At 42.4% G+C, this 12,521-nt stretch overlaps 1 protein-coding gene across 2 annotated transcripts; it reads left to right on the top strand.

Annotated features, from left to right (window-relative positions):
* Positions 1-2,880: 2,880 nt before the first annotated feature.
* klf5b (Kruppel like factor 5b) lies at positions 2,881-8,641 on the top strand (the record flags this gene model as incomplete). Of its 2 annotated transcripts, none has more annotated exons than XM_079276873.1 (4): positions 2,881-2,986; positions 5,604-6,483; positions 6,568-6,627; positions 6,949-8,641. In XM_079276873.1, the coding sequence occupies 4 exons, from the start codon at positions 2,960-2,962 to the stop codon at positions 7,125-7,127; spliced, it is 1,146 nt and encodes a 381-aa protein (XP_079132999.1). In that variant the 3' UTR covers positions 7,128-8,641. The 2 variants fall into 2 exon arrangements, with proteins under 2 accessions (XP_079132999.1, XP_079132998.1); XM_079276872.1 differs by lacking the exon at positions 2,881-2,986 and adding an exon at positions 4,694-4,867.
* Positions 8,642-12,521: the final 3,880 nt, after the last annotated feature.

The raw sequence follows: 12,521 nt of genomic DNA, 5'->3' as shown, positions 1-12,521 counted from the left end.
CTGAAGTCTGGCAAAGCCACAATACCACAGTAACAGAGGGGTAAAACAAATAATAAAGACGTAAAATGATGTAAATATTGACATAAATACAACAAATTACAGTGAGTTACTGTAGCAGCAGGTCACAGGTTGAAATGTTGTTAAGAGGTCCTTGTCAGTAGTATATGGGTGGCACCAAGGCGCCTGCACGTTTACTGAACATGTTTGTGCGTGCTCGTGGGAGAAGTTGCCTAATGCGTCAGCGTTTTTTCCGAAAAGGAGGTCATTAAACTTGATCCCAGCAAAATCATGGTCAACGAAGCGATGAGAAGTTGTAATAAACTTCTCCAAAACTCTTTATGGGGCCGATTTAGCATGCGGACCAATATGCCCTCCTGTGAACTGATCACTGACATATTTCTCCTGATCTGCCGGTGTTTGGTCATGCCCCGGGTATAGCCCGATGCCTCCTGTTGACACTTCAGAAATGTCTTGACATAATCCCGAAACAAGGTATCTGTTGTGTTGGCGAAATGCCACACTTCATCAATGGACACAATCTGATAACCCTTTTCAACCGCCTTCTGAAGCTCGAAAGACACCCACACACCCGACAGCTGTATGTCTCTGTCACGGTGTGTACATGCACTATCTTCAGCACACTTGCTGCACAGAGGGAACATGAGTTTATTGTGACATCTGTAGGGTAGGACAGGATGGTACACTCCTTTTGGGGGGAGCACAGTACACTTTACAAACCCAAAATAATTATCGATAGAATTGAATTCTTAAAGATAATCTGCGGATGTCCAACGGGGTACTGTTTTGTTTTGTTGCCTGAACAGTCGGATACAGACTTGTAAAGTCATAATATCTGACTTTTTCGTCATCATCAACAACCTTGTGGTGTAGCTTCATGGCATTTGTACCCCCGCCAAAGAGAGTATTTCTATGGTCGAGGCGTTCTTTTTGTACGTAGCCATAAATGTCTGTACAGCCAGGCTGGATTTCTTTAATGGTGCCCTCACACTCCCACACCACAACAACACGCAGACCATGTTGATTTTGCAAGGCGTATCATTTGTCCATGAACACTCTATACTGCCTGCCATAGATGACTTTGGTAACAGGATTCAAATCAGACTGTACGTGACATCTGACACACCCGTGGAAAAAACACCCGGCAAATTCGTAGCAGGTGTCTGCAGCTGTATTAATGCCGTCGTCATAGAAAGGGGGAAACAGCTGCTCACCATGAATGAGCGCATGCATGTCTGATCTCGATTTTCTCTGTGTGCGCCACATATTCAAGTCACTGTATTGAGACATCTGAGTATGCATTGTTCTGCGCTGTGTATGCACCTTCATACGTTAGCGCCACAGTGCCTACGGGGAGAAACAAGTGTTTTGAACACGCCCATACAACTACATGCCAGTGTGGTGAATGCAAAATTTGTTTCCCTCAATGTACACATACAGCATTTGCTTCATGCTTGCCGTTATGATACCGAGTCTCAAAATCAAACAATATGTCATTAGTTTGCACTTCTTTTTTCTCCAGGGGCTGAATAAAACACTTCTTCTTCATTGTCTTCATCACTCTCCAGCTGCCGCTCACCACAGTGTGAACAAACAGTGGGTGCGCATTTGTGTCTTTTTACCAGCCTTGTATGTTTCAGCACACTCCTCACAGTATTTGATAGCATCACAGGGGATGACACCTTAGGACATGCTTGATAGGTAGACAAGCTGGTTGGAGCACACCCACAAAAAAGATCCGACGCCGACGTGGTTGAACTGAGATAGTATGTGATCATATCTTACAAACCTCCAGAGCCAAAGTGTTTGAAATGCAATAGTCTACGCTGTGTATATATACAATACCCTTCAAATAACACACACCCCTGTATACGCCCCTATACACACCTCTACGGACACATGCACTCTCATGCACGCGTAAAAACAGTCCGTCTTCAGATGATGATGCAAATTCAGGAAAAAACGTGCACACGTACACAAGCACATGCAAACTTGTTCAGTAAACGTGCACGCGCCTTGGTGCCACCCATATATGACTCTTGTCATGCAGGTTCCCAGCTGAGGCCCCTCAGCTACGACCTGTCCCTTTTATGAAAAGCAGTGGGTGAATAGGATTTGTCAGAGTATGGATTGGTAGGAAAAAAAAGTCTATACAACAGATTAGATTTTAAAAAAGCAATATGTTTAGGTTTCACACATGAACCTATCTAGCCTCGGAGATACTAATTAAAATAAGTAAATCTGAAAATCATGTTTTTTGTCATTTGGCATTTGTTAAAAACACAAGAAAATGTGCATTTCTTTCTTGGCGCGATGTATTTAGGTAGTTGAATAGAAAGTTCTGTAATCGTAACTGTCCTAATGTTAAAAAAGCACTTGCTCTCTGGTTTGTGTGCTTTGAAACAATTCTGTTCTCAAGCAATACCTTCACAAATATCACATGGCCTAATATCATTGTAAAATACTAGTTTGGCTCCATCTGATGAACTTAGGTTGACTTTACTTGCATTTATTGCTTTTTATGTACAAATAATAATGTTGCTCATACAAAGACCATAGTCTTATTTGATTCACGCATCAGATTCGAGCATTGGACGTGTTCAGTCAAGACTGCAGCGGGTGTTTTAATAAGAGGACAAAAACTGCCTGGAGCAATAACATGGGAGTGGCAGTCAATGTCGCGTTGAAAAAAAAATATCTTCTCATAATGAAACGCTGAGCCTCGTCGTTGCGACATACCTGTATTTCCAGTTCAAGCATGTTGCCGTTGCACTGTCATCGATGTGAGTAATACAATCAAACAAACCCGTCAGTTGTGTTAAGCAGCAGGTAGAAAGCTACTGTCAGGAAGTCAGATTACCGATTCTTCTTCATCGCTGAGCACATGTCGAGAGTATATCAACCGAGGATGTAAAGAGCAAAACACAAACGGCTTACTTCAATGCTCCCACACAGTCACAACAAAAAGGTACGTAAAGAGTAGGTGAATGCACCATTTTGGTTCGGTTATGATTGGGAAAAGTTGCATGCAGGTTCAGTAGCCAACACATCATCATGTGACGTCGTCGCTTTTCTGTGTTATTTTTATTTGTTGAATTTAAATTTTATTTGTTGAATTACTTTACCAAATATATATATATATACATATATATATATATATATATATATATATATATATATATATATATATATATAGGTACATACTATATATTTTATTTTATTTACTTTGTTTATTTTTATCGTATCAACTGTCTCACTGAGCGTCCTGTTGTTATTATTGCCTTGCTCTTGCTGCTTTGTCTGTCAAAGCACTTTGTAAACAGTTTTTAAAGGTGCTACATAAATAAAGTTATTATTATTATTATCATTGTGTTTAGAGTGTGTTTAAGTGAAATGTTGAGCTATTTTGATGGAAACATCCAGTGCCTTGTGCGTATGTGTGTGTGTCTGTGTGTGCGCGTGCGTGCGTGTTTAGGCTTCTGGAATGCTAGACATCAATTCCACGCAGTCCTGACAGACAGCTGCACCGCGGTGGCGTTTTTAACGTGCCAGACCAGCACCAGAGCATTTCAATGTGTGTGTGTGTGTGTGTGTATAGGGGTGCTTGGTCTAAAAGGTAACAAAATAGAAAGACGGAATCAACCCTTTTAAATACAATTTGCACTTTATTCCGCTTCAACTTTTCAAACCCTCCAGGCTGCTGGCCCTCTGCCATATTATGACTCACTTGCGGCAGTTGAAGAAGCCACTCAGCCTGTTAAACCTGATCAATGAAAAACACCAATTAAAACAAATTACACTTTTTTTGTCAAAAGCGACTAGCGACAATTCTAGCCACTTTTTCTGGTGATGTTGAAGACTTTTCTTGTGCTTTGGAGACTCTGACGTGAAAGCACTTATCGAGCAGCGGGTGCTGCCGTGAGCCCCTCCGCCGTCCCAAAGCACTCACAGGCGGTCAGTCTCACAGTAGCCTCGTGCAGCAGTCCCAGCTGCAGACTGTGGAAACCATTAGTGCTGCTACCTAGTTTTCTGATGTCGTCTACAGGGATGATTTGCTAGGAATCGGTTCCTTCTGTCTTGCGCCCCTACTTGACCAATCCTGCTTAAGAATGAGGTTCGGACCACCACAAAAATAAATAAATGAAGGAATACATTTATGTATGTCCTGTTTAGGTATCAACTTTTATTTATTCATTTCAGCACTTATTTATTTCTCTATTTAATTCTGCATTTATTTATTCTTTTATTTATTAATTTCGGCATTTATTTCAGCATTTAAATATTTCAGCATTTATTTATTCTTTTATTTATTAATTTCAGCATTTATTTATTAATTTCTGTATTTATACATTTATTTATGCATTTATCTATTTATTCCTGTATTTATTTATACATTTATTAATGCATTTATTTATTTATACTTCAGACATTTTTTGTTCATCATACTACGACTGATCCTGTTTATTTTGTACACGTTCGGCTCCGCCCCTGCAGACGCACCGATATCACGCAGTTGCGTAATCTGACGAAGGCAGCGCAACAAAAAAAATAGGGGAGAATGAACGCTTGACAGCCGGCTCTTTTGCTCGCGCGGATCGTGTCGAAACAATAAAAAGAAAACACATATGCTCGATTTATTTGCGAGTGAGATTTCGGATAGCACCGCCGATTTCTAATGGCCGCCGCCGTGAGGAGTCACGTTTGGGTCGCTCCGGGGCAGGACGCGCAGTTTCTCCACAGCAGCGTCGCACCGCTGCCAGCCGACTGCGTGAGAGAAGATCCCGGGCAAGCGGTCTGTCGCACGAGGGATGTCGTCCCGGGAACTTCCTCTTTCCACGATTATAATCTGGTAGGGGCATCTGTTTGCACTGCTACTTCTGCTTCTGCATCTGCATCTGACCGAGCGTCACAATGTTTGCTGATGCCCGGATGATTTTGACGCAGAAAGACTTGTTTCACGCAAACATGCGAGACTGTATCAGAGGCAGGCCCGCGCGTTTGTGCACGCGTTGTAATGTCCACATCTAGCGTCCCAGCACGTGACTGCAAATTGTTTTTGTTTTCTTTCTTTATTGATTCTTTATTGGCTTGTGATCACAAGCGGGACAGGAACACCGCTCCTGAAACTTGCGAGGGAGGAGATGCTGCTCACTGCGCTGCAGAGAGCAGCTGGATGGGATCATTTCAGCCGCGTTTGTTTTCTTCTTCCAAACAGCTCATGGCTGGAGCGTTTCAGTAGAAGGGCGTCTGCTCCTCTGCTAGTTAAAAAGAAAAGGGAGGGGTTGCGTCTTTTAATGTGGCAGCGCGTGTGTACACAAGTGCAGGCCCCTGGATGCATCCCCACATGGATTCACACCAGTTCGTTTTAGTTGTTTGTAAGTCTACCAGCAGGTAGTTCTGGTTCTGTTTTTTTGGGGCAATTTTTTTTTTTTATCTTAGAAGAACACTTTGAGACAGATGAGGCGTTCAGGGCCCAGTGTTAAAGGAAACTTGTGCATTTCTAACACACGTGACACCCTCAATCAAACAGATAACAGTTTTGTGGGTTAACACAACTTTACAAATGTCCTGCTCTTGTTTTTCAGTTTAAATCAGAGATGGACAGCTACCTGTCCCCGCACCAGCAGTACGCAGCCAACTCCAAAACGCTGTGCAGGAACACGGGGACCCTTACCGCACCGGAGCCGTCTTTCACCGAGGACCTTGGTTCCCCGTACAGCGTCAACATGAGCCTGCTCCTTCCTGACATCACGTACCTGCACTCGGGTCTCTGTAGGGCCATGAGACCGATCAAAACGGAGCCGTCACACCCTGAGATGCAGCCCAGCTGTCAGGGCGACAGAGCACCGCCACTCCCAGGGTACCCGGGTAGATCTTTTATCAAACAGGAAGTGACAGATTTTCAGGATGTGCCCCTGTTTCAGCTTCTAAACTCTGACGTGGACCAGCTCGTTCATGGGTCCCAGCTGAGGTCCGTCCCCAGGGCCCCTTTGAGTCTTCCAAACGGCCATGCGGTCCCCGCGCAGAGTTCCGCCAAACCCACAAGCAGCCCTCAGCGTCGGTGTTTGCCATTTAACCTGCACCCGGGCCATCAGCGGAGACGGACCTATCTGCCGCCCTCCCCGCCAAACTCGGACCCCCCGAGTCCAGGAGGGGGCAAGGAGCCCCTTCACAATCTGTCCCCACCTCCCTCCTACGAAGCCAGCGTCGCCTCCAAGTTAACTTTTCAGTCCCGTCGTAATCCCGCCGATACAAGACGCGCACCTGGCGCAGCTCCAATCCAAAACCCAGACCAGAGTTCCAGCATCAGATCAGTCCAAAGCCCCGGTCCCAAGCCAGTCCATCTCTCAAGCCTGACGCCCGGCCCGCAGTCCCCGGTGTTGGCCCAGGCGGCTTGCGCTAAGTACAACAGAAGGAATAATCCGGATCTGGACAGAAGGCGGATTCACCACTGTGATGTTCCAGGTGAGATGTTTGGGTTCAATTTACAACACTAAAACTCAAATTCAAGTAGGACAGTACACCGATCTTTCTTTTCTTCCTTTTTAGGATGCAAGAAAGTATACACCAAGTCTTCTCATCTGAAAGCCCATCTGCGGACCCACACAGGTAAAATGTTCGGAGTTGCACTTCTTATTTCGGGGGTGAAAGCGGCGTTGTTGCCGGGCAGAAAGATCTGCTCTTGGCATGCGGACGCATTCTGTGTGCTGACAGACCTGGCCCACATCTCACCGCTGGCCCGCTGTGATTAATGACTCACAGTGTGACGCGCGCAGATGAAAAACTCATTTGTCGGTCGTCCGACACATCTGCGAGTGTTCGGTACTTTTTAAGTGATGTTATTTATTAAGGGAAGCATATATAAATATGATGTTGTCTGCCGTAGCTTCATTTAGCTTCTCTCTTTATTTCCCCCATCGTCTGCTGAAGGAGAGAAACCGTACCAGTGCTCCTGGGAGGGATGCGAGTGGCGCTTCGCCCGCTCCGACGAGCTGACTCGCCACTTCAGGAAACACACCGGGGTGAAGCCTTTCCAGTGCACCGCGTGCACCCGCTGCTTCTCCCGCTCCGATCACCTGGCCCTACACATGAAGAGACACCAGAGCTAGAAACCCTGCTCCAGCAAAAGCACCGCTGATCTTCTTTTTTTTTTCTTTTTTCTTATATTTCTCAAGAGCAGGCATATCAGAAATCAAACAAATTCAAAACTGTGGATTAATTCACTCACTCCCCCAGTGGCGAGACATTGGTAGTAGTGCTGGCCCGCACATAATTGTTTCATTTATTGTAAAAAAAACCCCGTTACAATCGCCAGATGTAACGACGAAATTATATTCATGCACTGCAAAGTACGCGGACAACTTCAAATGTCAGCATTTTATTTTTCAAGTTTTATCACATATCATATCAACACGGTGTCAACTATTTAATTCACGTAAAAATAGCAAACTACAATCCTGTAAGTGCAGATGTAGGATCACTGGAAGGTCCAGAGAGCATGTTTTAGTCAGCAAAGGGTAGACTGTGTGTGTATGTGTGTAATATAGGAAGTAACAGCAGTCATGTGTGGATTATTTAAAGACGCAGTAGGAGAATGTTAGATCCTATTCGTTTTGGACAGAATTATGAATGTTCTGTATCTATGCTCCCACTACATTGCAACGTAGACACCGTCATAACAGAAAGTGTTAAATATCTTTCAGGCGGGCGCAGAGATGAATAATAAATGGTGCATTTTGGGTTTCAGGACTTTCAATGGTACGCGGCGTGTTTTTATTTAATTGTCGAAGAGGTAGTTTTTTTTCCAACGGGTCCCATGTTGACTTCAGCCATGTTGTACACTGAAAGATGGTGGAGGAGCAGCTCTGAGTGCAGCGTGCATGCCAGCAGCAGCTGTCACGCTGCAAACTGTCGGTATCTTCACAACAGGATTATCATGTTACTGATGATTTGTCTTCAAAGCGACGTCTTAGACTGAGCACCTGCCAGTCTGAACATCTGTGTTTAGCTTTTGGTTTCTTTGACTGCGATCCATGTTTCCCAAACAACCTTTTAAGTGCCTTTAAGTGATTGTTTCTTCTTTTTTTTGAGGGGGGGGACGAATGAAAAACCGAGCGTCCCCATGCTTAAACGAGTGTGTGTTGGCTGCCCCTCCATATTATCCACACATAGCAATCTCTATTTATGACCAACTTTCTTTAAAATTTGATTCAGGTTGAACAAAATCTCTATAATTTGTTAAGATGTATACATGTATGTGTGTGTATATATATATATATAGTATCTGCTGTTTAAGGATACAATCCATTGATTGTCTTCGGGTGTATAAAGATTTTCAATTTTTTTTTTTTTTAATAGCAGGGACCGTTTCATATTTTTGCAGAAGAAGGATCAAATTTTAGAATATTGTTATGGTCTACACTGTCATCACTTTCTCTAGCTCAGTGGGAGGATGTGCCAGAGAAGTGTTGCAATACTTTTAAAAATAGAGCCAGTATGTACACGTATTTTGGCATGAAGATGAACGTTGTGTCCGAGCTTCATAAGATCTAGCGTGAATTGAGCAAAATGTGCTATGAAGCCAATGCGACCCTTACAGTACAAATAAAAGTTTTGTGTTGAATATGGCTTTTGAATGTCTGTTTTGAAAAATATATATATATTGTTAAATATTTTTTCTCTACATTATTACTGTGTTCCCATATTACATTTGCTCACTTTTAGATCGTAAGAGACTACAGTAATCTTTATCTCCTGTTTGTAAAAGTTATTTTCAGGTGTTTCTGAACACCTGCTGCAACAGCTTATTGTTAAAGTCAACCATTAGGCCACTGATGTGGATCAGTTATCAGTAAGGATATGGAAAATAGATTTGGCATTGTTTGTCGTTTTTTCTGAACAGTTTTTGCATTTTGTATGAAAGTAGCATCTATGTATGAATTATGCAATATTTTTAAAAGTTAGTTAAAAGCTACAAGTTGTAAATTTATTAAAGACTGTTCTGAAGGAGGACTAGTAGACCACTTGTAAAGAGGAAACAACCGAACGGAACAGAAATTGATATGGAAAATGTCCAACAAACTCGCACACTGTCGTCTTCTTGCATTCAGAGATATTTAGTGACATCTCGGTACGTCTAAATATCTAAATATCAAGTGAAGTAGACCGTGTGCGGGACTTTTTTTCTTCGATATTGTCTACCCTAGGTATTATCCGACGCACCCGTCACCACCTGATAAATAGATGTCTGCTCCAATTCTTTTTGTTTGTTCTTTGTGGGACAGCGACACGTGATCTGTTCTCAGGAACTTTGTGCGCTTCTTCTTGTCCTCGACAATTCTGTGCAATCCAAACAAAACACAGTGACTTCATCTTTTCTCCCCCTAATTGCTGGAAATTGTCCCTGACATGAGTTACGGCTCAAAGCAGCGGAGTTGTCTGAGCTTTTCCTGAGCGCGGAGGACGTTCCCCCGTGGAGACGTTACAGCATCACTCTTATCCACTAACGTGCTTCGCTTTGCTCCTACAGTACAAGCCGACACAGTACACAGGCTCCCGTGAGCCATAAATCACTCTTGTGAAGTAGTGCACATCGAATATGCGAAGCGGGGTGGGAATTGAAACCTTGTTATTGTAATCATTGGAATCCTTTTGCCGTCTGACAGAGACATTCATCCAGATCCAGATATTACAGAGCGCCGTACAGGATGTGCGCTTAAACTCCTAAAACATACCGGCTCTTAGAATACCACTCGGCGCAGATGATAACAAAGCAATGCGATGCGGCGCAGATGATAACAAAGCAATGCGATGTTACACAGAGGAACAGAACGTTTTAATGTGTGCGATTGAGGATTTTCAGGTTTTGCGTGGATACTGTGAATTAAAAAATAAGTAGCGACGGGAAGTACTGTACTCTGTGTACGAGCTACTGTACCGTATATATCATACAGAACTTCAAATGTCTCCCCTAATACCAAGATTAGCTTCCTGAATGCCGGAGAACGTGAGTACAGGACTCAGATGTCATCTGTGACACGGAACCCGCATACCATCCATCTCAGTCACAGACAGCAGCCAGCTCCCACGCCAGTGTGTTACATACAAAATGCAACTTTATTAACCTTCATGCCTCCATTCATATTAATAACATGTATATGTTTGAACTTATTTTAATTTCACAGCTCCATCCATATGAAAAAATACAGAGAGAAAAAAGGCAAAACACTGACTGGATACTTCAACAACTCTTGGAGAAAAAAATGAAAAGAAAAGCGTAAATAAGGACACCTGTTCTTGAAGTTTTGAAAAATATCAGGATTCAAAATTTATTTTACAGACGTGGAATTCCGTGAGCAGAATCTCCTTTTTGAAGTGACGCTGAGCATTATCACTTTTTTTTAATTCATTTTTTTTAATGTTTTTTTTTTCCCGGTAAGAATGAAAAGATCTGAATATATTTACACTACACTCACTTTACATAAATACAGGAACAACGATTACTGTACGTAACATCAGAAAACTTGAAAAAACATAGGCTCCACGACTTAAATCTTCAAAACCAGAAAATCAGAAGCAGATGTTACAACAGAAAGTCAAACTAGATATTGAACCGACAGAGAAGAAGTGTGTGTTCGTGAACGAAGGCGCCGCTCTGCAGACTTCCTCGTCCTCCATGTTGAATTCATGGGATGGAGCTGAGGCATCAAGAGGCCTTCGCCACTCGGATCTGTTACCCGAAGAGGAAGTGACTTATTGCCAGCAAAGCAATAACGCGTCCTGTGAGTGTTATGGGAGGATGCTGCGTTTGACACAATGGCGTAAGGCTCAGTGCGAGGACAAAGTTCAACATTAAAGGTCCCACTTGCATAATGTCGTCAGTGTTTTTTGTTTTTTTTATTGTCCAAAATTCATGCTTTCCCCATTGGATGTTTATTAATTTGAGCACGTGCGTTGAAAAAAAAAATCCAAACTGCACAGAGCAGCTAATATTACAAGTTGTGCAATATGAGGCACTATTCATTATTATTGCATAACTTTGACCCTGGTTACCATTACAAAATTATGCTTTTAAATGAGGAGAGGGATGCTGGAGGGGAATATAGCACACACCCTGTCCCGCGGAGACGCCGAGTTCAAGTCCAATCGAATCGTGCAAAAAAAACAAAAAAAACTGGCGCGTTAAGGCATGCAACGTCGTACACTGAATACCAGGGTACGCGTGTCGTTGATATGTGCTTGATCGATATCATTTCTTGTCCGGGTATAGCAAAATAGCAAACACAGGGAATAGAGTACCTTAAATACGGTCAATGTGTATATAAATAATTTGTTGATTATAGCAAACACTGGTTCAGCCTTTTGGGAGTACAAATGATTTGATCTTGAACTTATTGAACCACAAACCGAAGAAAGCAAACCGCTCTGTGGCGTCACATGTGGTAATTTACAAGACGGACACCATTAGCCCCATTTCACTGTATATCAAATTAGATAAATTACAGTCTCTGGAAAAAAAGACTTTACACGTATAAATGTATTTCCTGCATCTACCGGTACTAATCAAAAGCCCTATTTTTCCAACGTATATACAGGCTGTAGAACTTTGTAATAAGTTTCATCTTCACCGTCACATATATTACAACATTTCAAAAGATCCTTTTTACAGAAGAAGAAAAACAAAAGAAGAGTTATATGCAAAAGGATGAAGGGCCCCTCAGTAATAAAATGTTGTTATACATCATATGGAGGATAAAATAGGACGAAGATTATTTCGCTTATAAATTGACATCTGAAATAAAATAATCATTTGAAAATCGAACTAATAGACAAACAAGGTGCTGATATGCTTTTGCCAAAATGATAATACAACTGGGCATAATGACATGTGCGCAAACAATGTGCATAAATTATGATACCACACATTACCATTCTCCGTTACATCGAGTGGGTGTCACATACGTCGGGTGCATGTGTGGAGGCTTCCTGGCTTTGGCTACTTGGCTGAGAAGTGAGGACGTGTGTGTGTGTGTGTGTGTGTGTGTGTGTGTGTGTGTGTGTGTGTGTGTGTGTGTGTGTGTGTGTGTGTGTGTGTGTGTGTGTGTGTGTGGACAGAGACAGGATTTACAGTGGAAACACTCTGAGCTCAGACATCTAGCAGATGAGGCAGATGTTTACATTCTGACTTCATCCATGAATCCATTTCTTTTTACTGGCTTCCATCCAATAAATGCATTTAGCAGCACTATTGAATATTATGGGATGGCCTGATGCTCTGAGCTTATGGCTGCAGGTCTTAAACAGCCTGAGGAGTATCGGAAATACCTTAAACAATATCTGTTGTTATGACTAAAAATGCACTTTTTAAATTACATTTCCTGACTAAGGTCAAGAGGTGTTAGAGCGATCGTGCCAGTGACTGCATCTAAAATGTAGTCTTAATGGCCATACATAATGTATTCCTGCATGTGCATTTTAATATATATATATATATATATATATGT

The sequence above is a fragment of the Melanostigma gelatinosum genome, assembly GCF_949748355.1.
Source record: "Melanostigma gelatinosum genome assembly, chromosome: 10".
NCBI lineage: Eukaryota > Metazoa > Chordata > Actinopteri > Perciformes > Zoarcidae > Melanostigma > Melanostigma gelatinosum.
This window is presented reverse-complemented; position numbering and strand designations above follow the sequence as displayed.